The sequence below is a fragment of the Dipodomys spectabilis genome, unplaced genomic scaffold (genome assembly GCF_019054845.1).
Source record: "Dipodomys spectabilis isolate Male_0828 unplaced genomic scaffold, ASM1905484v1 ptg000646l, whole genome shotgun sequence".
NCBI classification, from domain to species: Eukaryota; Metazoa; Chordata; class Mammalia; order Rodentia; family Heteromyidae; genus Dipodomys; species Dipodomys spectabilis.
In genome coordinates this window covers 617,501-642,459 of record NW_024871323.1, presented here as the reverse complement: position 1 = coordinate 642,459, position 24,959 = coordinate 617,501, and the positions used below count along the sequence as shown (strand labels likewise).

Below are 24,959 nucleotides of genomic sequence, written 5' to 3'. Positions count from 1 at the left end.
CCGCGAGGACAGAGACCCGGCCACGGCGCCCCTGTGCGCCCCGCGAGGACAGGAGACCCGGCCACGGCGCCCCCCGCGCGCCCCGCGAGGACAGAGACCCGGCCACGGCGCCCCCGCGCGCCCCGCGAGGACAGAGACCCGGCCACGGCGCCTCCGCGCGCCCCGGCGGGGACAGAGACCCGGCCACGGCGCCCCCCGCGCGCCCCGCGAGGACAGAGACCCGGCCACGGCGCCCCCGCGGGCCCCGGCGGGGACAGAGACCCGGCCACGGCGCCCCCGTGGGCCCCGGCGGGGACAGAGACCCCGGCCACGGCGCCCCCGCGCGCCCCGCGAGGACAGAGACCCGGCCACGGCGCCCCCCGCGCGCCCCGCGAGGACAGAGACCCGGCCACGGCGCCCCCGCGGGCCCCGGCGGGGGACAGAGACCCGGCCACGGCGCCCCCGCGGGCCCCGGCGGGGACAGAGACCCCGGCCACGGCGCCCCCGCGGGCCCCGGCGGGGGACAGAGACCCGGGCCATGGTGCCCCCGCGCGCCCAGGCCGGGACCTGCGGCCGCTCGAAGCTGCTGTGCATGCGCAAAGCAGCAAAACTCTGCCAGCCCCACAGCTGCCTCAGGTGTGGGGGGGAGGGGGCGGCCTGGGCCTGGGGTGCAAGGGTCCTGTGTGAGCCTTGGGTGGCCCGCAGCATCTTTGGGGAGGAGGAGGGCAGCAGCACCTCTGTGTCCCCCCCAGGGGGAGGACAGGGCAGGCAGGGGCCCTGGGGCTGGCAGGGGTGCGGGCCGTGCCTCCCTGCTGAGAGCAGGGAGCTGCCCTGTCTCCCCTCCCCCCTGCCCTCCCCCCTCCTGTCCCCCTCCCCCTTGCCCTCCTTCTCCCCCCCCCTCCCTCCTGCCCTCCTTCCCTTCTTCTCTTCCCTCCCATTCAAAGCTTGGCACTCCACACCCTCATCACGCAGACGCTGAGTGGCCTGACATCCCAGAAGACAGGATGGTGTGTCCAGACTCACAGCTGCCCGCCTCCATTCCCCACCGATTTTAGAGGTGCACAAAGTGGGAGCTTCATCTCTAGTCCTCGACAGCCTGGAAGCTGAGAAAATGACCCTCAACCCGGGGGGGGGGGGGGGGGGCAGGTTAAGGTCAAGGGAGGGCCGCCTCTGCCCCCGGGCTGGGACCCAAGGCCAGAGTGGGGAGGCCGGTGTAGAGCTGGGAGGCCAGCGCAGGGAGGGGAGGGGAGGGCAGGGGAGAAGAGGGGAGGGGAGGGCAGGGGAGGGGAGGGGAGGGCAGGGCAGGAAGGGGTGGGGAGGGGAAGAGAGGGGAAGGGAGGGGAAGGGAGGGGAGGGGGAAGGGAGGGGAGGGGAGGGGAAGGGAGGGGAGGGGAAGGGAGGGGAGGAGAGGGGAGGGGAAGGAGAGGGCAGGGGAGGTCAGCACAGGGAGGGGAGGGGAGGTCAGCACAGGGAGGGGAGGGGAGGCCAGCATAGGGACGGGAGGGGAGGTCAGGGCAGGGCAGGGTGGGAGGGGAGGAGAAGGGAGGGGGGGCCAGGGCAGGGCGGGGAGGGGAGGGGGGGCCAGGCAGGGCCGGGAGTCCAGTGAGGACCTCAGCTCTCTGAGAGGCCGAGCTTTGGAGCCTTCATCCCTTCATCCCTTCTCCGCCAGGCCAGGCCCAGCCTCCGGCTCTGACCTGGAATCAGAAAGAAGCGTGGGGAAATCCAATCTAACGAATCCAGGGCAGGGGCTGCAGAGGTGCGCTCAGGACTCGGGCGGGCATTGTGGTTTGAGGAGAGGACAAACTGCGGGGTCAGCCTGGCTTCCTGAGCGTGTGCACAGTGCTCGGCCCCACAGCCCCAGACAGCAGAGGCAGCCTGGCCGGGCAGACAGACAGACAGGGCGGGAGCCACAGCGGGGCTCCGGCATAGCCTGGGCCCTCCAAGCTGGGCGCCCTGTCTGTGGAAGGGGCCTGTGTTTGCCCACCCCACGGGTCTATGATGCTCCAGGGACCCCGACAGCAGCCTCAGCACGGGCTCCTTACCGACAACAATGTCGCCAGGCCTGTGGCGCCTGCCCGCAATCCCAGCCACTTGGAGGTGGGGTTGAGGGATCACGGTGTAAAGCCAGTGCGGGCAAACCAAGTTTGTCAGGCTCCATCTCAAGCAATTGGCTGGCGTGGTGGTGTGGTCACCCCAGCTGCGTGGGGAGCGCAGAGAGAGCATCGATCCAGCCCAGCCCAGGCTGGCGCAGACAGAAGGCAGTGTCCCCAAGCCACGCCACACAGTGAACCTTCCCATCAGCCCCTTTGTAGAAACGGAGGAGCCGGTCTGCAGTCACATCGAATGCAGCCAGCACTCCTAGAGCAAGAGCAAGGACCAGGCCCACCCTCCCTGCTTCAAAGCTTACCTCCACCAGGCACCTGTAGGGCAAACCTGGAATCCCAGCTACTCTGTGGCTGAGATCTGAGGATCAAGGTTTGAAGCCAGCCCAGGCAGAAAAGTCCATGAAACTCGTTCTCCAATTAACCAGCAAGAAGCTGAACTGGAGGTGTGGCTCAAATGATAAGAGTGTTAGCCAAGTAAGCCCTAAGTTCTATCTCCAAACAAATATATCAATGCTAAATAGATAAATGAAAAAATAAAAGCTGCTTCAAAGCAAATGCAAATCAAGACAGTGTATCCCTGGCTTCCACTGTGACAGAACTCAGACCACAAAAATCCATCCAGCAAGGGCCAGATCACGCGGTGGGGAAGAGTAGTCAATCTTACCACACGGCACGGATGCAGCCGCTAGTGATCGCTTGCTCAGTGAGGCTGGAGCGTCACTTTACACCACACACAAAAATAACTCAAGCTGGGCACTGGTGGCTCACGCCTGTAATCCTAGCTACTCAGGAGGCTGAGATCTGAGGATCACAGTTCAAAGCCAGCCTGGGCAGGAAAGTGTGAGACTCCTATCTCCAATAAACCACCAGAAAACTGGAAGTGGTGCTGTGGCTCAAGTGGTAGAGCGCTAGCCTTGAGCTGAAGAGTTGAGGGACAGCGCCTAAGCCCAGAGTTAAAGCCCCATGACCAACAAAAAAAAATCTCAAAAATAGCCAGGCACTGGTGGCTCACACCTAAAATCCTAGCTACTTGGAAGACTGAGATCTGAGGATCAATATCATGGTTCAAAGCCAGCCCAGGAAGGAAAGTCAGTGAGACTCTAATCTCTAATTAACCACCAGAAGACCAGAAGAGGAGCTGTGGCTCAAAATGGTAGAGTGCTCGCCTTGAATTGAAGTGCTCAGGGACAGCGCCCAGGCCCTGAGTTCAAGCCCCACGACCAACCAAAAAATAACATCAACAACACAAAAACCCTCAAAACTGTTTCGGGTCCTAAGTGTAAAACCCAAAACTGTAAGACCTCTTAGAAGAAAACTTAGGGGCAAATATTTACAACCTTATATCTAGCAAAGAATTCTTTCATCTGACACTAAAATTAGAAACAATAAGAGGAAAATAAATTGCACTTCACAAGAAATTTAAAACTTGTTTTCAAAGGGCTCTATCAAGACAGTGGCAAGGATGATGAACAGGATGGAAGGAGATAGTGCCAGTCACACTCGGATGAGGAAGTGTGTCTAGAATGCATACAAGGGCTCTTCAGCTGCAGGGTAGTACACTTGTCGCTCCAGCTACCTGGGAGGCTGGGATGGAAGTTTGAGTTTGAGCCCAATCAATCTAAAAAATAATCAAATGGGCACTGGTTGGCTCATGCCTGTAAGCTACTCAGAAGTGAGACCAGAAGATCTCAAAGCCAACCAGGAAAGATAAGTCCATGAGGGGTGTGTGTGTGTGTGTGAGAGAGTGAGTGTCTGTCTGTCTGTCTGTCTGTGTATGGTGTGATATGTATGTGTGTGTGGTATGTAGGTATGTGTATGTGTATGTGTGTGGTGTGGGTATATGTATGTATGTGTATGTGAGTCTGCTGGTCCTAGAGTTTGAACTCAGGGCCTGGACACTGTCCCTAAGCTGCTTTTGCTCAAGACTAGCACTCTACCACTTGAGCCACAGCACTACTTCTGGCTTTTTCTGTGTATGTGGTGCTGAGGAATCAAACCCGGGGCTTCATGCATGCTCAGCAAGCGCTTACTACTGAGCCACCTTCCCAGCTCTTCCTGAGACTCTTAATTCCAATTAACCACCTAGAAGTCAGAAGTAGTGCTGTGGCTCAGGTGGTAGAGTGCTAGCCTTGAGCAAAAGCAGCTCAGGGACCACGCCCAGGCCTTGGGTTCAAGCTCTAGGACCAGCACAAAATAAAAAGCCTCTTGTTACTCAATAATAAAAAGAAAAATGACAACTTAAAGATGGGCTAGAGAGTGTGAAGCTGGTGATGGCAGTTTGTTTTCACAGATGTAAACGGAACAATGAAGCCTGCTGGAAATGGCTTGGGAAGGGGTGAGGGAGCAGGAGGGAGGGGGTTGGTTGGCTGCGATGCGCTGTGCAGATGTGTGCCGGGGCGCTGTGAGACGCACCCTTGCACAACTCATAGGCTACTTTTCAAGGCTCAGAATACATCTGTCTAGGAGGACACCATTCCAATGGCTGTGAGCACTGTGAGAAGAGGCTAGACCTCAGTGGTCACCCGGGAAATGCAGACAAAGCCCCTGTGAGGGCCACTGCCCCAGCTGACAGGCATGACAAGGAGGTGCATGGCCAGCCACTGCAGAAAGCCATCTGTGGTTCCTAAATGGGACTGCCACTTGATCCAGTGCTTCTGTATCTAGACATCAAGAGCTGAAATCAGGGACACTAACACGTCATGGTGCTAGCATTCACAACAGCCCAGAGTGGAAGCCATCCTTGTGTCATGGATGGATGGATGGATGGATGGATGGGCAGATGAAGGGGTGGTGGATAGGAGGATGCATGGATGGATAATGGATGAATGTATGGATGGATGATGGACAGATGGATGAGTGAATGGAGATGTGGAGGCATGGATGGATGGATGGATGGATGGATGAGTAGGTGGAGGCATGGATAGATAGTTAAGTGGATGGAGAGGTAGATGGATGAATGGGTGGGTAGATGGATGGATGGATGGGTGGGTGAATAGATGGATGGATGGCTAGGAAGAGGCATGGATGGATGGATGGATGGATGGATGGATGGATGGATGGATGAATGGATGGATGGATGGACGGATGAATGGATGGATGGGTGGATGGTTGAGTGGATGGATGGGTGGATGGATGAATGGATGGGTGGGTGGGTGGATGGATAGGTGGATGGATCAATGGATGGATGGGTGGATGGGTGGGTGATGAATGGGCGAATGAATGGATGAATAGATGGGTGGGTGGATGAATGGGTGGATGGATGGATGAATAGATGGGTGGGTAGATGGATCAATGGATGGATGAGTGGGTGGATGGATGGAAAGGCGGATGGTTGAGTGGATGGATGAATGGGTGGGTGGATAGATGGATGGATGAATGGGTAGATGGATAGATGAATAGATGGGTGGATGGATGGATGAATGGATGGGTGAATGGATGGATGGATAGGAGGAGGCACGTGGATTGTTGAGTGAGTGGATGGATGGATGGATGGATGGATGGATGGATGGATGTGTGGATGGGTGAGTGGGTGGATAGATGCATAGATGGATGGGTGAATGGATGGATGAATGAATGGATGGATGGATGGATGGATGAATGGATGGATGGATGGATGGGCTGGGGGTGGACAGGCACATAGAGGAATGGATGATGGATGGATGGGTGAGTAGATGGATGGATAGGAGGAGGCATGGATGGTTGAGTGAGTGGATGGATGGATGGGTAAGTGGACAGATACATGGATGGATGATGGACGGATGCATGGAAAAAATATAGTCCCTGCTCCATGGCCACTCCACCCTGTGGTGGAGCAGGGGCTGAGCTCCAGTCTCCTGACCAAAGCAGAAATCCCCCAGGGCCTCCCGGGGTGGCCTCTCACCCCATCCCTCCCCACACACCCACACCCCACGGGGTGGGGCTGGGACCAGGGCCCAGCGTTCAGAGCGGAGCCAAGGAAGGCAGGGTGAGGGGCTCCCAGGTTCCCACAGCCTCAGGATGGCTCAGGAGTGGCGGCCAGCATTCCGGCCCCACAGCCCATGCCCCAGCCTCGCCAAGGGCATCTGACTGAACCTCCCAAACCACGAGCCGAGCACCCCTTTCCGCGCCACACCTCCCCAGCCCAGGGTTTCAACGCCCACGAACCCCACGGCGGCCGGGCCTGGCTTCCGGGACGGACACTGGTCCCATGGGATCCAGCCACCCCTGTGACAGCCACCTCACAGCCCTGTCTCCAAGGACGGCCTTGGGGCTGGGAGGTGAGGCAGACCTGTCTGCCTGAAGGACCAAGGCCCAGACGCCTCCTCCAGCGGCCCCCAGGGCCCAGCGCACCCGGTGCCAGCTCCAGCCTTCAGCTCCAGAACCTGAAGCGGCCCTGGGGGCGGCCTCCCCTGGAGACGCTGGGGCCTGGAGGGACCACACCGGCACACGGAGACTCTGCCGAGCCTCCTCCACAAATGTCCCAGATGTGCCCTGGCTGTGCAGGTGGCTACCGGGCAGGTGACCGTGCAGGTGACCGGTGTGCAGGTGACCGTGCAGGTGGCCGTGCAGGTGGCTGTGCAGGTGACCGTGCAGATGACCGGTGTGCAGGTGGCCGTGCAGGTGGCCGTGCAGGTGACTGTGCAGGTGACTGTGCAGGTGACCGGTGTGCAGGTGACCGTGCAGGTGACCATGCAGGTGGCCGTGCAGGTGGCCGTGCAGGTAACCGTGCAGGTGACCGTGCAGGTGGCCGTGCAGGTGGCCGTGCAGGTGACCGTGCTGGTGACTGTGCAGGTGACCGTGCAGGTGGCCGTGCAGGTGACCGTGCAGGTGACCGTGCCGGTGACTGTGCAGGTGGCCGTGCAGGTGACCGTGCTGGTGACTGTGCAGGTGGCCGTGCAGGTGACCGTGCAGGTGACCGTGCAGGTGACCGGTGTGCAGGTGACCGTGCAGGTGACCGTGCAGGTGGCTGTGCAGGTGACCGTGCAGATGACCGGTGTGCAGGTGGCCGTGCAGGTGACTGTGCAGGTGACTGTGCAGGTGACCGTGCAGGTGACCGGTGTGCAGGTGACCGTGCAGGTGACCATGCAGGTGGCCGTGCAGGTAGCCGTGCAGGTGAGCTCTGGAGGCCGCACACAGCGGCAGTGGACCCCCTGCGACACTAGCTGGTATCAAAGTCAACAAAGCCATGGCAGCGAAGGAGCAGCCGCGTGACCCCCTCCGTGACCTCAGGGACACAGGAGCTGCTGCACTGGGGGCCGCGGGCAGGGCAGGGCCGCGGGCGGGGCTGGGCCGCGGGCAGGGCTGGGCCGTGGGCGGGGCAGGGCCGCGGGCGGGGCTGGGGGCCGTGGGCGGGGCAGGGCCGTGGGCGGGGCGGGGCCGTGGGCGGGGCTGGGCCGCGGGCGGGGCTGGGCCGCGGGCGGGGCAGGGCCGTGGGCGGGGCAGGGCCGTGGGCGGGGCAGGGCCGTGGGCGGGGCAGGGCCGTGGGCGGGGCTGGGCCGCGGGCGGGGCTGGGCCGTGGGCAGCGCAGGGCCGCGGGCAGGGCTGGGCCGTGGGCAGGGCTGGGCCGCGGGCAGCGCAGGACCGTGGGCGGGGCAGGGCCGTGGGCGGGGCTGGGCCGTGGGCGGGGCAGGGCCGCGGGCGGGGCTGGGCCGCGGGCGGGGCAGGGCCGTGGGCAACGCAGGTTTGGGTTTGTACCGGGGTGCGCAGGCACAGGCCCGGCGCCCCCTCCATCCCATCTCCCTCCCCCAGACCAGCTCAGGCCGGGCTCTGTGGCCAGCGGTGGCCTCGCCCTGCAGCCGCCTTAGCAGGGACCACACGCAGGGGCCTGTGCTGTGCGGACAGATGGACCACACGCAGGGGCCTCTGCTGTGCGGACAGACGGAAGGAGCTGCGAGGGCGGTCCGCGGTCATCCGACCTGGGAGGCCAGAGGAGGAGGCAGGGACTGCACAGGACCGCCTAGTGCTGCCCCGTGCCCCCCAGAAGGGACGGCAGCCGGGGGGCAGGGGTGGGGTGCTGCGCGTCCTCAGGGCACTGAGTCTGTGGGCAGGCCTCTGCTGGGTGGAGGCCTCTGCTGGGCTCAGGGTACCGAGGTGACACTGCCTGCCACTGCTGCCAGGAAACCCAGACACAGGGCCCCCCGCCCCCCCCCAGCGGCCAGCCCACACAGGCGGGGTCCGCAGGAGGCCCAGCCTTCCTCCTGAGAGCCCCCAGCAGCCTCCCCCAGGGCCGGGCGATGGGCCCGCAGGAGCGCCAGTCTTGCCGACAGATCACACCAGGCGCCCAGCCTCGAGCGGGGCGCATGCATGCGCCTCTGAGCTCTGCGGGGCACAGCCCCCACCGCCCGCTGGGGCTCCTCACTGGGCACAGCACCTGCTGCTGGTGACCTGAGCTGCCATGGCCCAGGGGCGCAGACAGCGGTAGAGCCCTGCCCAGCAAGTGCAAGGCCCTGCGTGCAGACCCAGGACCCCTCAAGAGATCAACAAGACAGGCTGTGCACTGCAGATCACACCTGCCATCCGAGCTACCCAGGAGGCCGAGATCTGAGGATTGCGGTTCAAAGCCAGCGCAGGCGGGAAATTCTTATCTCCAATGAACCACCAGAACACCGGAAGTAGCACTGTGGCTCAAAGTGGTAGTGCTCTAGCCTGGAGCAAAAGAGCTGGTAACAGTGCAGTGGTGACACTGAGTTCAAGCCTCACAACTAAATAAATAAAACGAAAGCAGTCAGAGGGAGCTTAGGCCCAAGGTCAGAAATCACCAACTGTTTTAGGCCAGAGGCTACTGGCTAAGGGTTGGTATTTATCTGTAAAGCAGAACTGTTTCGTGTGTGTGTGTGTGTGTGTGTGTGTGTGTGTGTGTGTGTGTGTGTGTGCGCGCACGCGCTACTGGGATTTGAATTCAGGACTTTCTCCTTGCTAGCCAAGAACTGTCTCTGAGCCTTTTTTGCCCAGTTATTGAGATGGGGTCTCACTTTTGGACTTCAATCCCCGTACTCATTCCCCCTGGAGCCGGGCTGCTGGGCACATAGCTCTCAGCTGGCTTTGAACCTTTTTCCTCCTGACCTCAGCCTCTAGAGTAGCTAGCATGACAAGAATGGGCCAGCTCGCTCAGATCATTCTCTGTCCCCTTAACTCCCAAGTCCACCGCTGGAGGACAGGCGGCCACCCTGGCCTGGGAAGGGGCGCCGCACACCCCGGTCCCAACTCCACAGTCATCTTCCCTATAAATGCTTGTCATTTTCATTAGACATCCGATGAGTAAGGGGACATCAGACATGGCGCCATGAGGAAAGACGCGTTCAGTTCTCACTCGGGTCCCGTTAGCACTGATGGATGGCCAGCCGCCGCCCAAGTGCCCACCAGGGAGACACGATCTGCGATGCCCAGGCCAGCCGGCAGGCGGGGGCCTGGCACTCCGCGATGCCCAGGCCGGCTGGCGGGCGGGGGCCTGGCGCTCCATGACGCCCAGGCCGGCTGGTGGGCGGGGGCCTGGTGCTCTGTGACGCCCAGGCCGGCCGGTGGGCAGGGGGGCCCGGTGCTCCGCGATGCCCAGGCCGGCTGGCGGGCGGGGGCCTGGCGCTCCATGACGCCCAGGCCGGCTGGTGGGCGGGGGCCTGGCGCTCCATGACGCCCAGGCCGGCTGGTGAGCGGGGGCCTGGTGCTCCATGACGCCCAGGCCGGCTCGTGGGTGGGGGCCTGGCGCTCCGCGATGCCCAGGCCGGCCGGTGGGCGGGGGCCTGGCGCTCCGCGATGCCCAGGCCGGCCGGTGGGCGGGGGCCTGGCGCTCCGCGATGCCCAGGCCGGCCGGTGGGCGGGGGCCTGGCGCTCCGCGATGCCCAGGCCAGCTGGTGGGCGGGGGCCTGGCGCTCCATGACGCCCAGGCCGGCTGGTGGGCGGGGGCCCGGCGCTCCGCGATGCCCAGGCCGGCCGGTGGGCGGGGGCCTGGCGCTCCGCGACGCCCAGGCCGGCCAGTGGGCGGGGGCCCGGTGCTCCGCGATGCCCAGGCCAGCCGGTGGGCGGGGGCCCGGCGTTCCGCGATGCCCAGGCCGGCTGGTGGGCGGGGGCCCGGCGCTTCGCGACACCCTTGCCCCTGCCAACCCCAGTGCCTGGCCCTGCGCTCAGGGGCTTTCCTTCCACCTCTGCTTCCCTTACAGCCCAGGCTGCAGACAGACAGATGACAGACAGACTGCACTCACAGCTGTGCGTGTGCCCAGGGAGAAGCAGCGGAGCAGCCCCAGGCTGCCGACAGGGGCCGAGGGAGGGTGTAGCGCAGCTCACGGATGGGGGTGGGGGTCCAAACCTGGGAAGTCACGTGACTGCAGTCTCTAGGGGCCAGGCCAGGCAGCAGGTGAGGGCCGGGACCCTCACACATCATGACCAAGAGAGTAGCTTAAGGAGGCAACAGAAACTCAAGTTTCACCACTGCAGAAGCCCTGGGGAGGCTCTCGGGGGAGGCTTGGCTGGGGAGGCTCAGCTCGGGAGGCCCAGCTGGGGAGGCTCTTGGGGGAGGCTCAGCTCGGGAGGCCCGGCTGGGGAGGCTCTTGGGGGAGGCTCTCCGGGGAGGCCCGGCTGGGGAGGCTCCGCTGGGGAGGCTCCACTGGGGAGGCTCGGCTGGGGAGGCCCGGCTGGGGAGGCTCAGCTCGGGAGGCCCGGCTGCTGGTGCCCTAATGGTCCTTGCTGTCCTTGGTCTCTCCATCTTACGTCACCAAGTGGCCTCCACGTGTAGCCTGTGTGTGGTGGTCTCCCCTATGTCCTCCGGTGTCTCCCCCTCCAGCCTGTTTGGGGTGCAGGTGAATGTGTGAGGCAGTGCTGGCGGATGCCGCCACCCCGGGCGGGCACACCTGCGCCCACCTGAGCCTCCGTGCGGGAGACCACGAAGCCCTCGGAGCCCAGCTCCAGGCATCTTGATTTCCGAATCCTAGCGGCTCCTTGGGGCTGGGCTGGGTGGGCGGTCACTGGCCAGGCACCGCCCGAGGCCCTGGGCTTCTCTGGGAAGACCCCCTCCTGCCCAGAGCTGGCCAAGGTGACCCGGGCCGGGCCGAGCGCCAGCTCCGCGGGCCCCTCTGCTTGCTCTCCTGACATGCCAGAACGAGATTCCGGGCGCCCTGGCGGGGCCACGGGCGCGCCTGGAGCCCCTCCGTGCTGCCGCCTGCAGACCAGACACAGGAGAGGGAAGAAGTCCTCCTCCCACGGGAGGGAGTGCCTCCCGGCCACGCCCCACGGAGCCCCGGCCAGGGCCGGCTCCACTCCCAGGCCCGAGCCCCCGTGACCTGCGACCTGCGACCTGCGGGCGGAGGAGCGGCTTGGCTGGGACACGGCGCCCTCGAGGGCGCGGCAGGCCACCAGCCCCAGCCAAGGGCCGGTCAGCTCGCGGTCAGCGGCAGCAGAGGGGCCGAGAGGAGGCACACAGGACGTGGCCCGGCCTCCACCAGCCGCAGTCATTCCTTTCCAGCATGGGGTTTGGACCACCTGAGCCACAGCTCCACCTGTGACTTTCTGATGGCTCACTGGCGGTAGGAGCCTCACACTTCCCTGCCTGCGCGGCCTTCAGCCCACAGCCTCAGGTCAGGTGTGAGCCACCGGCGCCTGGCGTGGATTCTGCATTTCTGAACCTGTGGATCAAAATGTTTTCCACATAATCCTTGAGCTCTTTCTAGGGGCTTAAGTGAGCACACCTGCACACACGCACACGCACCCTCAGCCGCTCTGTATTCTAGCTGACTGTCCAGTCAGCATTTGGTGACACCGCAGTCATCGGTGCCGTCACTTCTTGCTATTCTGACCAAATTTACGACTCGCGCCGTCCAGCAAGGCAGTGCGCTGCGCGGCCTCCCGCACCTTCTCCAGCCCCGTCCCCGCAGGCAATTCTGCAGCGCGTGCCCTGGGTTCTACACCGGATTCTCTCCACCTCCCCCCTCCCCAAGCCCCACACTCGTTGCCTGCTTTGCTGGACTTTGTCTCTCTGTGGTTAATCCGCAGCCGCCTCTGCGTTCAGGCACATTCTAGCCACCTTGCGTGAGCAGAGCCGCACAACCTTTGTTTTCTGGGTCTGGCTTACTTCACTTAATATAAACCTCTCCAAGTCTTTCATTTCCTTAACATGACCCTTTCTAAAACTTTTCTACTCCTAATCGTGTCCCCGAGAGTGGTGATAAAAACACACGCCAGAGCAATTATCCTTTCACTAAAGTGATCTTCTTTTATGAAATACTTGCTTGCCAAAGACCACAACTTCCTTTCTACCGTTTCATGTAACAATCGGACATTTGAAACATCCTTAATTAATTCTCACTCTGTGCCACTGGCTGCGGTGGACGGACCTGCGTGCCGCGCTGGGAAGGGGAGGGCTCACACGGCCCAGCCAGGACCTCGGCGGGGCGGGCTCCTCTGGCAGAGGCGTGCGTGGCACCGAGACACCGGGATCAGCAGCCCCGCCGGCCGCCTGCCCTGTGGAGGCGGGATCTCTGGGACTTACCTTCTCCTGCTGTGTGGCACTGAGAGCAAGTGTTTGCTGGTGCAGCCTACACGGAAGAGCCCCTCCATCTCCGCGCAAGATCGTGTCACGGGGAGCACTCTGTGTGCGTGTGTGTGCCCGCACTGTGAGCCTGCACGAGAACGTGCGTGTGACTGACACGGGAGTGTGTGCACACTTGCCAGAAGGTTGGACACCTGGAGTCCTGTTTTCTTTTACTGAGGCGCCCTCTGGTGGCCGCTGGAAACAGTGCATCGTGAAGCCGCACTGAACTTGTGTTGTTTTCTATGGGAAGTACTTAAACATTCAGCATATAAATATACCAAGCCACACAGACATATGGGACTTTTCTATAAAATATTTTGAGTAGGACACCAGGGGATGTGAAGGAAGGGCTGCCCATGTCTGGGGAAAGAAACATAGCCATTATCTGACTTATGAAATGATAACCTTTAACAATAATAAAGTTATGTAATAAAATATTTTACATTGGGCCTGACATAGTGGCATTTACTTCTAGTCCCAGCTGCTCAGGAGACTGCAATGGGAGGTTCAAGTCTTTGAGCAACAGCACAAGTCCCCATTCAATACACACACGTGCACACACATCTTCATGTGTGTGTGTAAACACAGAGACAGTTTGCCTCACAGAGCTGAAGGCCGGGTTCCTGGAGGTCTGTGGGTGGGTGCCAGGGTCCACAGCCTTCGGCCTGCTGGGCCAGTTTGTAGCCATGCACAAAGTCAGTCCTTCGGAGCCAGGCCACATCCATCCTCAGTCCAGACAACCTAAGAACTTCCTGATACATCCTGTGGGTCAACACACAACAGCTAACAAATCAGAGGAACAGTTCTTCATGCTATAAAACCAAATTCCACTTATCTATGATGGACGCTGTGAATCAAGTGCAAGCCCAACGTGGAGAGTGAGATGAAGCTGTTCAAGGGCCCTCACTGGACACGGGGGCGAAGCAGAGGCCCAGAGGGGGTGGAGACCGAACACAGCCCCTGCCATGCAGAGCATGGGCCTCGCCCACCAGGCTCCCAGCAGAGCGCGCCTGCGGCAGACACTCCACACTCACCACATCCCCTCAGTGAGACACTTCCGGCATGGGCCCCCAGCTCTGCTGTGGGCACCAGGATGGCCCCAAGTCTAGGACTGAAGAGCATCTCTGGCCACTGGGCAGTCAGCAAGGGCCCAAGACAGACCTGACCCACTTTCCACACTAGAGGACCCTGCCTGCGGAACACCCCAGGGCCTCCTCCTCTGCCTCTCCCCTCCTCCTGGTGCAGGGGGGTGGCTGGTATGGGCAAGGACCCAGGTTGCATCCTCAGCACCTAGAGACCAGACTCGGGGACTCGGAGGGATAGCATGCTGTGCCAGAGCCTTTACAGTGCCCCCGCTCCCAGCCTCCGGAGGCACGATGAAACCTCCCTACGATGAGACCTCCCTGTGGGAAGCACACAGGGCTGGCACCGCTGGTAAACCTGGGACCCAAGCCACTCAAAAGGCTGCACGGAAGCCCACAGCTCCAAGCCAGCTTGGGCAGGAAGATCTCCAACTAACCACTCAGAAAACCAGAAGTGGCACTGTGGCTCAAGTGGTAGAGCACTATCTTTGAGCAAAAAAAAAAAAAAAAAAAAACAGGCAAAGTTCAAGCCCAAGGACCAACACATACCCCCCCCCCACCAAAAAAAAAAAAAGCAAGCTGGCCACCGGTGGCTCATACCTGTCATCCTAGCTACTTAGGAAGCTGAGATCTGAGGATCATGGTTCAAAGCCAGCCCGGGCAGAAAAGTCTGTGAGACTCTTATCTCCAATAAACCACCAGAAAACTGGAAGTGGTGCTGTGGCTCAAACAGTGAGCACTAGCCTTGGGCTGAAGAGCTGAGGGACAGCGCCCAGGCCCAGAATTTGAGCCCCATGACCACCACCACCACCAACAACAACAAAACAAAACAAAACAAAAAACCTGGTCGAATGTGGGGGTGGCCACATCCCTGAAGGTGGAGGCCTGGAAGACAATGCTGCCCAGCTCCTGGTGCACAGTATCTGCCCGCCCTGTGCAGCACTGAAGGCGGGGTACCCCAGGGGACCACCGCAGAGCCCCAGAGGGCCAGCTTCTTGCTGGGGCTGCCAAGTGGAGAGACTTCATCCTACAGGAATCCGCTGCTGACCTAACCCAGGGCTGGGCCGGGGCGTCCACTAGGCCCGCCCACACGGAGCCCGTGGCCCGGGTCACCTGGCAGGGGTGCAGCCCCTCAGGGCCCCAGCGCGTCTTGTGCCCCTGGGCTCCCCCATAGCCCTCCCCAACTCTGGCCCATCCGCTGCCTGGTGTGGAGCCACGGGCTGCCAGCCTTCCTGGCCCCCAAGAGCTGTCTGGCCACATGTCCCTTGGCAGTGTCCAGCTGGCATCAGCCTGCCCCTCGCGCCTCACCCCTGAGCAGTGACCGGCTGGCATCCGCCTGCCCCTCCAGCCCTCCTTCCCCCCAGCAGTGTCCAGCTGGCCTCAGCCTACGCCTCACGCTAGGACTGCTGTGCTGCAGGGCCTGTCCCTCGCCACCGTGGCCAGGAGTGGCTGTGGATGCTTTCCTTGATCTGAGCTGGCCTTTGTGCGGGAGCCTCTCCAAGCACTGGGGAAGGGCCGGGGCTGCGTCACCCGCTCTGAGAGCAGGCCACATGGGAACAGCGGGCACACAGGGACAGAGCCTGGCACTGGTGGCTCACACCTGTAATCCCAGCTCCTCAAGAGGCTCAGATCTGAGGATCGCGGTTCAACCAGCCCAGGCAGGCTCAAGACTCCTACCCCCAGTAAAGCACCACAACAGCAAGAGGTAAAGCAAACAGCTCAGGAGCAGCACCCAGGCACTAGGTCTGGCATACACCTTTGCATGGGCACATATACATGTACACATATACACAGAACCAGAAGGCTGCCTGGAATGATCTTCTTCCTCCCTGCAGCACACGTGCGTGCACGCACACACAGAACGCTGCCTGGAATGACCCTCCTCCTCCTCCCTGCAGCACACGTGCGTGCACGCGCACACACAGAACGCTGCCTGGAATGACCCTCCTCCCTGCAGCACACGTGCGTGCACGCGCACACACAGAAGGCTGCCTGGAATGATCCTCCTCCTCCCTGCAGCACACGTGCGTGCACGCACACACACAGAACGCTGCCTGGAATGCCCCTCCTCCTCCCTGCAGCACACGTGCGTGCACGCGCACACACAGAACGCTGCCTGGAATGACCCTCCTCCTCCCTGCAGCACACGTGCGTGCACGCGCACACACAGAACACTGCCTGGAATGACCCTCCTCCTCCCTGCAGCACACGTGCGTGCACGCGCACACACAGAAGGCTGCCTGGAATGACCCTCCTCCTCCCTGCAGCACACGTGCGTGCACGCGCACACACAGAAGGCTGCCTGGAATGACCCTCCTCCTCCCTGCAGCACACGTGCGTGCACACGCACACACAGAACGCTGCCTGGAATGACCCTCCTCCTCCCTGCAGCACACGTGCGTGCACGCACACACACAGAACACTGCCTGGAATGACCCTCCTCCTCCTCCCTGCAGCACACGTGCGTGCACGCACACACACGGAACACTGCCTGGAATGACCCTCCTCCTCCTCCCTGCAGCACACGTGCGTGCACGCACACACACAGAACGCTGCCTGGAATGACCCTCCTCCTCCCTGCAGCACACGTGCGTGCACGCACACACACGGAACACTGCCTGGAATGACCCTCCTCCTCCCTGCAGCACACGTGCGTGCACGCGCACACACAGAACGCTGCCTGGAATGACCCTCCTCCTCCCTGCAGCACACGTGCGTGCACGCACACACAGAAGGCTGCCTGGAATGACCCTCCTCCTCCCTGCAGCACACGTGCGTGCACGCACACACACAGAAGGCTGCCTGGAATGACCCTCCTCCTCCCTGCAGCACACGTGCGTGCACGCACACACAGAAGGCTGCCTGGAATGACCCTCCTCCTCCCTGCAGCACACGTGCGTGCACGCGCACACACAGAAGGCTGCCTGGAATGACCCTCCTCCTCCCTGCAGCACATGTGCGTGCACGCACACACACAGAACGCTGCCTGGAATGCCCCTCCTCCTCCCTGCAGCACACGTGCGTGCACGCGCACACACAGAACGCTGCCTGGAATGACCCTCCTCCTCCTCCCTGCAGCACACGTGCGTGCACGCACACACACGGAACACTGCCTGGAATGACCCTCCTCCTCCCTGCAGCACACGTGCGTGCACGCGCACACACAGAACGCTGCCTGGAATGACCCTCCTCCTCCCTGCAGCACACGTGCGTGCACGCGCACACACAGAAGGCTGCCTGGAATGACCCTCCTCCTCCCTGCAGCACACGTGCGTGCACGCGCACACACAGAACGCTGCCTGGAATGACCCTCCTCCTCCCTGCAGCACACGTGCGTGCACGCGCACACACAGAAGGCTGCCTGGAATGACCCTCCTCCTCCCTGCAGCACACGTGCGTGCACGCGCACACACAGAACGCTGCCTGGAATGACCCTCCTCCTCCCTGCAGCACACGTGCGTGCACGCACACACACAGAACGCTGCCTGGAATGACCCTCCTCCCTGCAGCACACGTGCGTGCACGCGCACACACAGAACACTGCCTGGAATGATCCTCCTCCCTGCAGCACACGTGCGTGCACGCGCACACACAGAACACTGCCTGGAATGACCCTCCTCCTCCTCCCTGCAGCACACGTGCGTGCACGCACACACACAGAAGGCTGCCTGGAATGACCCTCCTCCTCCCTGCAGCACACGTGCGTGCACGCACACACACGGAACACTGCCTGGAATGATCCTCCTCCTCCCTGCAGCACACGTGCGTGCACGCGCACACACGGAACACTGCCTGGAATGATCCTCCTCCTCCCTGCAGCACACGTGCGTGCACGCGCACACACGGAACACTGCCTGGAATGACCCTCCTCCTCCCTGCAGCACACGTGCGTGCACGCGCACACACAGAAGGCTGCCTGGAATGACCCTCCTCCTCCCTGCAGCACACGTGCGTGCACGCGCACACACAGAAGGCTGCCTGGAATGACCCTCCTCCCTGCAGCACACGTGCGTGCACGCACACACACGGAACACTGCCTGGAATGACCCTCCTCCCTGCAGCACACGTGCGTGCACGCGCACACACAGAAGGCTGCCTGGAATGACCCTCCTCCTCCCTGCAGCACACGTGCGTGCACGCGCACACACAGAAGGCTGCCTGGAATGACCCTCCTCCTCCCTGCAGCACACGTGCGTGCACGCGCACACACAGAACGCTGCCTGGAATGACCCTCCTCCTCCCTGCAGCACACGTGCGTGCACGCACACACAGAAGGCTGCCTGGAATGACCCTCCTCCTCCCTGCAGCACACGTGCGTGCACGCGCACACACGGAACACTGCCTGGAATGATCCTCCTCCTCCCTGCAGCACACATGCGTGCACGCACACACACGGAACACTGCCTGGAATGACCCTCCTCCCTGCAGTCTCGCTTGCGCGTGTGCCCGCCCGGTGCTGTCAGTTGGTGGCGGCCCAGGAGGCCCACAGGCTGTGGCAGCCGACGCCCTCCACACACGAGCCTCCGCATCCCCCCAGCGATGCGTCTTGGCCCCCGAGTCCCCCCTCATCTTCCCTCACCGGGGACGTGGGAGGCACCGTCTTCATCTTTAATTAACCACAAGAGAGCTGGGCTCAACAGTGCATACGCTTTATTTGTAGGAAGCAGTAAAACACGCTGTGCCTTGAAGGTCACATTTTCCACAAGCATGAGATACCAATGCGGCCCACGAGGGCCCGCCCCGCGTCCCACCCAGGCCGGGCACACGGCTGCGCACACGGGGACGCGCCACACACCCCCACTCCAAACACGGCCACCTCTTCCCCGGGGGCGGGGGACAGGCAGAGCGACCCGGGTCCTCGGGGCTGGGGGAGGGGCGCGGGAGCGGGGGCAGGCAGGCAGGGGGCCGGCGGGTGCCAGCGTCCCGTCGGAAGGGGGGGGAGGCCGCAGCAGCATGCGGGTGCGGTGACAGCGGTGGACGGCGCGAGGAGGAAGCGCTGCCTCAGGGACCCATGTGTGCAAACTCTAACTACTCAGGTCAAGCTTCTGCCAGGTGGCCGGTTATTTTGCACATGTATGTATATGTGTAAGGGGAGTACATGTGTGTCAATAACCAGCTTGGTTTTCCCCAGCCTAAGCTTGACCTGTAAACGCTGCAGATGGTATTCGCTGAGCAAAACCTTCTTACTAAAAAAGAACAATTATAGATCCGAGAAAGATGAGATTTAGCAAAAATTAAGCAAGACTTGCAGTCAAATTTGGACTTGGAGAGGATGACAATGACAGGAAGGGTCTTATCTGTGAAGCCACTAAGATGGCCGACAGTGCGCTGTCAGATTTCTGTGGGCAAAAAAGTACCGGCAGTGTAAGTTTCTCTTAAGTTACAGGGTACCTAATCGTATTCCAATTGCAAACGGCGTGCCACCACCGGGAAGGAGCGTGTGCCGTGTGGAGTCGGGCCCGGCTTACTGAACTTCTACCACTACAATATCTCAGCTGGAAAGAACAAGACAGATCCTTGCAATTCAAGAGGAAAACGCTCACGGATTTAGTGCTGGAGAAAAGCAGAGTAACAAAGTCGAGGCTGTGTCCCAAATAGCTGGCAGGCCACCCGCGATTGTCACCTCTGTCTCGGTGCCCTGATCCTACCGATCCGTGAGCGTGTGTTCACAGTCCCACTAAGCGAGCAGACGCTGCTGCGGGCGCGGGCGCGGGCGCACGGCGCGGGCGGGGCGGGGCTGGCGACTGCAGCAAGTCCAGCCTAGTGATTCCCTTTGGTCGGCTTCTTCTTCTTCGACTCCTCTTTCTGCTTCTGCTTCTTCCTCTTGCCACCTTCTTTGACCCCTACGGAAACACAGCTTGTAAAACACCGCACACCAGCACCTGCTTCCTCAGGAGAGGCGGCGGGTGGCTACACACTGCCCGTGTTTTTTTGGTTTTGTTTTGTTTTTAAAGGAAGCCGTAAGCCAGGCACCGGTGGGCCCACGCCTGTCATCCTAGCGACTCTGCAGGCTGGGATCTGAGGATCCCGGTTCAGAGGCAGCCTGGACAGGAAGGCCCATGAGATTCATCTCCCATGAACCACCAGAAAACCAGAAGTGGCACTATAGCTCAAGTGGTAGAGCGATCGCCTTGAGCTGAAGAGCTGAGAGACAGCGCCCAGGCCCAGAGTTCAAGCCCCACGCCTGACCAAAAAATAAAAAATAAAAAAACCAGGAAGCCGCAAAGCAAGGTCAGAGTTGTCCGTATGTACAGCTCAGTGAGAAGGTGAGCTGTCATCGCGAGTGAGCATCCATTCTACCATCCGGCTGCGCTAGCCCCCAGGGACGCACCCAAGCCTGGCCCTCGACCCTCCAGCTGCGCGGTCAGCCAGCCTGGGCCACCAGGCCCCACAGAGGATGGGCTTGTTCTTGGCAGACTTGGGCCCAGCCTCCTTCCTCGGGGACACGTGCCGGCACCTCCGCTCTGGGCCGCAGGGGAAGGGCTCTGCCCTGGGGGGCACAGCGTGGGCTGTGGCTGCAGGAGATGGAGGAGCTGCCTCCACGGGCAGGCAGCGGGCGGCGGGCAGCGGCGTGCGTGTGGACACGCGCAGGGCGCCGTGCTCCGGAGCACCACCACCGCCCGCCGGGCCGGGCCGGGCCGCCTCCCACTCCATCCGCCTCGTTCAGGCTGAACCCAAAGGTCTGTCAGTGGTCCCGCCGAAAGGCTCGCTAGACTCCAGGTGTGCAAAACTCCCAAGCGCGCGGCACACCAGCCCCGGGCCGGCACAGGGGTGCTCATGATTTGCTGCCTCTGCCTTTGCAGAAGGGCAAGGGCAAGGTCAGCAATCCACACCACAGCAGTACACAGAAAGCAGGGCAGGCGGAAGTGTGGCTCAGGGGTAGAGCACTGGCCCCGCAGAGGCGAGGGCTGGGTTCAAGTCCCAGCACAAGAAAAGAGGACATGCCAGCGAGTCAAACTCGGTGCAACCGCCACCTCACAGCACAGACAGGAACACGGCCACCCCGATGCTGGGGGATGGCAGCCCAGCCGCTGGAGGGCCCTCGCGCCCGACTTCACAGGCACCTCCCGCACACGGCTTCCTGGGCAGGACAGGGCTCCCCCACTCGCTCCCCTCACACTCAGCCGGGAGGCTCACCCCGCCCAAGGCCCAAGATCCCCCTGCCCGTGAGCTTCTCTCCAAGACAAGTGCCCAACACTTGCAAATCCAGCAAAAACAAAACACCAACAGCCAGTTCCAGGGCCATGTGGACCTGGCTGGGGCGGCGGGGGGCACCTGGCCTGCAGCCTTCCACAGGCGCCAGCCGGGCGGGGGCGACTGGGCTCCCTCTACTCCCAACACTAGCAGCGAAGGCGGCCGCGCAGCCGAGGCCGCTGTGCCGAGAGCGCCCTGCTGTCCAGGCTCCCAACGCCGGCCTGCCTTCTTTCCCTACTCAGCCGAGGCTCGGCTCACTCCACCATCTGACAACACAACGCTACGAGAGGCACATGCCTAGCCCCTAAGGAGGCCCAGATCTGAGAGCCAGCCACAGGCAGAACAGCAAGACTTATTTCCCGAACTGGAGGGCGGCTCAAGAGAGTGACAACCGTGAGGGAAAAAGACAAGCAGGGCCCTGAGGTCGGCCCGGGACCACGCCCAGCAAGACGTCGTCACCGGATGAGCAGGGAGGTCGCAGAGGGGCAGCGCCCCGGGCCCCTGGGTCTGGCGCTCTGCACCCGCCGCCCAGTGTGCTGCCAATCACAAGTCTGCCCATTTGCCCACTCAAAAGAAGTGTCCAATCCCGAGCTGGTGGCTCACACCTGCCATCCTAGGTGCTCAGACTGAGATCTGAGGATGGCGGTTCCAAGCAAGTGCCCAGTCCCACACCCACACGCCCCCCACACACACAGTCTCCAGCCAAGGGTGTGGCTTGGTGGTAAAGCGCGGGGTTAGCATGCTGGCCCAGAAGAGGGCTGTGGCTGGGTGTTGGAACATATGCTCAGCCGACCCGGCCCGTGTTCCACCCCAGGGCAGGAAAGAACGTGAAGTCCTCAGGAACCCAGCTGCCCTACGGAGGCTGAGTGCCGGCTCAAGTGCAGGATCAGCACCTGCCTACCCGGGTCACAGCCCAGCCGCCAAAAAAGGGCAGTCAGAACGGAAAGAGCAGCTTCTAGAACACCGCCGCTGGACCCGAGGCAGGGCAAGCTCCCGCACAGGGACGTCAGGGCGTTGGCTGCAGAGGTGGCGCCCTGGGGTCCCGCTTGGCGCATCCTCCCGGGCACAAGAGCCGCGGAATGCCCACCACCGCCACAAAGCAGGTGGGCAGCCAGCAGGGCACAGGCCCCTCCAGGCTCTCGGCACTGGGCACTGTCCTCCTCTCTTCCAGGCCCTCTGCTGTTGGGGAGAGGGGCTGTCTCCCAACAGCAAGGTCCACCGCGGTGACCCCGCTTCCTACTCGGGGGCCTCGCGGCCACCTGTGCCATCCGGATGCAATGCGGGGTGGGGCCTGGCGTGGGGACCCCAAGGAGCACGTTTGCTGGCAACAGAGAGAACTCGAAGGGCGCAGGGGAGGAAGGCAGAGGGGAGGGACGGGACGGGCCCGCATCTAAGGTGAGGCGGGGCAGTCTCTAAGTTCCAAGTCCCGGGAGCCTCAGGGCTCAGGTGGCTGTGCAAGGCCGGGGCTCTCATCCTCGCTCACACAACACACTGCACACACGTCACAAGCGCTGGGACCCCCGTTTTAATCGTGGGGTTGGCTTGGAGCCGCCGTGGCCGGGCCTCCCACGGAGCCGCCGTGGCCGGGCCTCCCACGGAGCCGCCGGGGCCGGGGCCGGGGCGCGGGCACCCCCGCTCCCCGCCACGGGCCTGGCGCTGCGCCCCGGCTGCCCACGCCTACTCAGGTCAGGACACAGCAGCACAGGCCGGACTTGTCTTCGGGCCGCTCGGGGTCTGGGGGCGGCTCGCTCTGGGGTTCCACCACACCAGCGCCCTCCTGCACACCTGCTGAGGTCATGGGGTTGTCTCGGTCCTCGCTGTCCTCCAGGCCGGGGTGAGGCGGGAGTCTGGCCCCGGGGCCGGCGCGGCCCGGCCGGGGCAGGCGGGCGGCGGCGGTGGACGTGGCGGGCAGCGAGTGCTGGCCTCTGCGCAGGCATTCCTCGGCGAGGGCCTCGGCGTCCGCCACACCTGAAAGCACACCAGGACAGCCGTGAGCGCCGCCCGAGCCCGGCTCGGACAGGGAGGAGCAGCGTCTGGAGACGGCAGAAGGCACCGCTCAGTCCCACGCGCTAGTGGCCCGCGGCCACGCCGGGACAAGAGGGCCATGCAAGACGACACTGGACAGCCAACTTTGTCCCCAGGCCTGGAGACGGAGGCTGCGCCGGGGGCCACCCGGGGCTCCGCGGCGTGCAGGAAGCGCGCAGCCCCGCACAGTCCTGTCCCACCACCAATGCCAGCCCTTCGGCAACGCCCGGGGAGCAGTGCAGGCGGCACCGCGCATGCCCAAGGGGCCACACTTCCCGGGCACGATGACAACGCCACTGTGCTGCGGAGGGCACCGGGGTGGCCCCGTGACCCGAGCCAGACCCCCCCCCCCACACACACACACACACAAGCCACCACAGCAACCACGCACACAGCACCTCTACACACCGAGGGCCACACGGGGGACAGGAACACCCAGCAACCACGCACACAGCACCTCTACACACCGAGGGCCACACGGGGGGCAGGGCCACCACAGCAACCACGCACACAGCACCTCTACACACCGAGGACACGGGGGGCAGGAACACCCAGCAACCACGCACACAGCACCTCTACACACCGAGGGCCACACGGGGGGCAGGGCCACCCAGCAACCACGCACACAGCACCTCTACACACCGAGGGCCACACGGGGGGCAGGGCCACCCAGCAACCACGCACACAGCACCTCTACACACCGAGGGCCACACGGGGGGCAGGAACACCCAGCAACCACGCACACAGCACCTCTACACACCGAGGGCCACACGGGGGGCAGGAACACCCAGCAACCACGCACACAGCACCTCTACACACCGAGGGCCACACGGGGGGCAGGAACACCCAGCAACCACGCACACAGCACCTCTACACACCGAGGGCCACACGGGGGGCAGGAACACCCAGCAACCACGCACACAGCACCTCTACACACCGAGGGCCACACGGGGGACAGGAACACCCAGCAACCACGCACACAGCACCTCTACACACCGAGGACACGGGGGACAGGAACACCCAGCAACTGCGCACACAGCACCTCTACACACCGAGGGCCACACGGGGGACAGGGCCACCCAGCAACCACGCACACAGCACCTCTACACACCGAGGACACGGGGGACAGGAACACCCAGCAACCACGCACACAGCACCTCTACACACCGAGGGCCACACGGGAGGCAGGAACACCCAGCAACCGCGCACACAGCACCTCTACACACCGAGGACACGGGGGACAGGAACACCCAGCAACTGCGCACACAGCACCTCTACACACCGAGGGCCACACGGGGGACAGGGCCACCCAGCAACCACGCACACAGCACCTCTACACACCAAGGACACGGGGGACAGGAACACCCAGCAACCACGCACACAGCACCTCTACACACCGAGGGCCACACGGGGGACAGGAACACCCAGCAACCACGCACACAGCACCTCTACACACCGAGGGCCACACGGGAGGCAGGGCCACCAGCCAGGCCTGGGCTGCAGGCTGGGGAAATGGGTGTCAGCGCTGCCCACTAGGGTCTGTGACAGAAAGCGAGGTTTTCTGCGAGCCCCGAGGAGACGGGCAGAGCTCCCACGCTGCCAGGAGAAGTGTCCCCCGGGGGCCAGGCCAGGCGTGGCCAAGACCATCACAGGCTCCCAGCCAGCAATCACCCCACATCACACAGCACCCCAGAACTCCATACCACTCGGCGCACGGCCACCGAGACCCGGGCGGCAGGCAGGGAGGGGCTCCGCGCCCCTCAGGGTCAGTCTCACACCACACAAAACAAGTCTACTACTGGCCCCTGTGGCTGGGCCTCCGCGGACGGGGCAGCCTCCCCCCCTCTCACTTACCTTGGCGTGGAGAGGGCGGTCCCGGGCCGGCTGGGCACACGTGGGCCAGGGCCGAGACGGTGCTCCATCCACAGCGCTCTGCCTCAGGGTGCCCCCCCCACCACGCTGATGGCCTGCAGCTGCCCCCGGATGGCCGAGGGGGGTCTTCCCAGGGCTCCCGCGTGGTGGACGCCCACCGCCCCGGGCCGGGCGGGTGCTGTTTCGGGGCAGGTTCGCAGCTCAATC

At 62.9% G+C, this 24,959-nt stretch overlaps 1 protein-coding gene across 3 annotated transcripts in view; it reads right to left on the bottom strand.

Annotated features, from left to right (window-relative positions):
- Positions 1-18,294: 18,294 nt before the first annotated feature.
- Positions 18,295-24,959, bottom strand: part of Dnajb6 (DnaJ heat shock protein family (Hsp40) member B6) — a 58,426-nt gene continuing 51,761 nt past the window's right edge. For all 3 annotated transcript variants that reach the window (XM_042671591.1, XM_042671593.1, XM_042671592.1), the window contains exons 9-10: positions 22,641-22,823; positions 18,295-19,504 (exon numbers count right to left, since the gene is read on the bottom strand). In XM_042671591.1, coding sequence (XP_042527525.1) covers positions 19,422-19,504; positions 22,641-22,823 — 266 coding nt within the window. In that variant the 3' untranslated portion in view covers positions 18,295-19,421. The remainder of the gene's footprint in view (positions 19,505-22,640; positions 22,824-24,959) is intronic.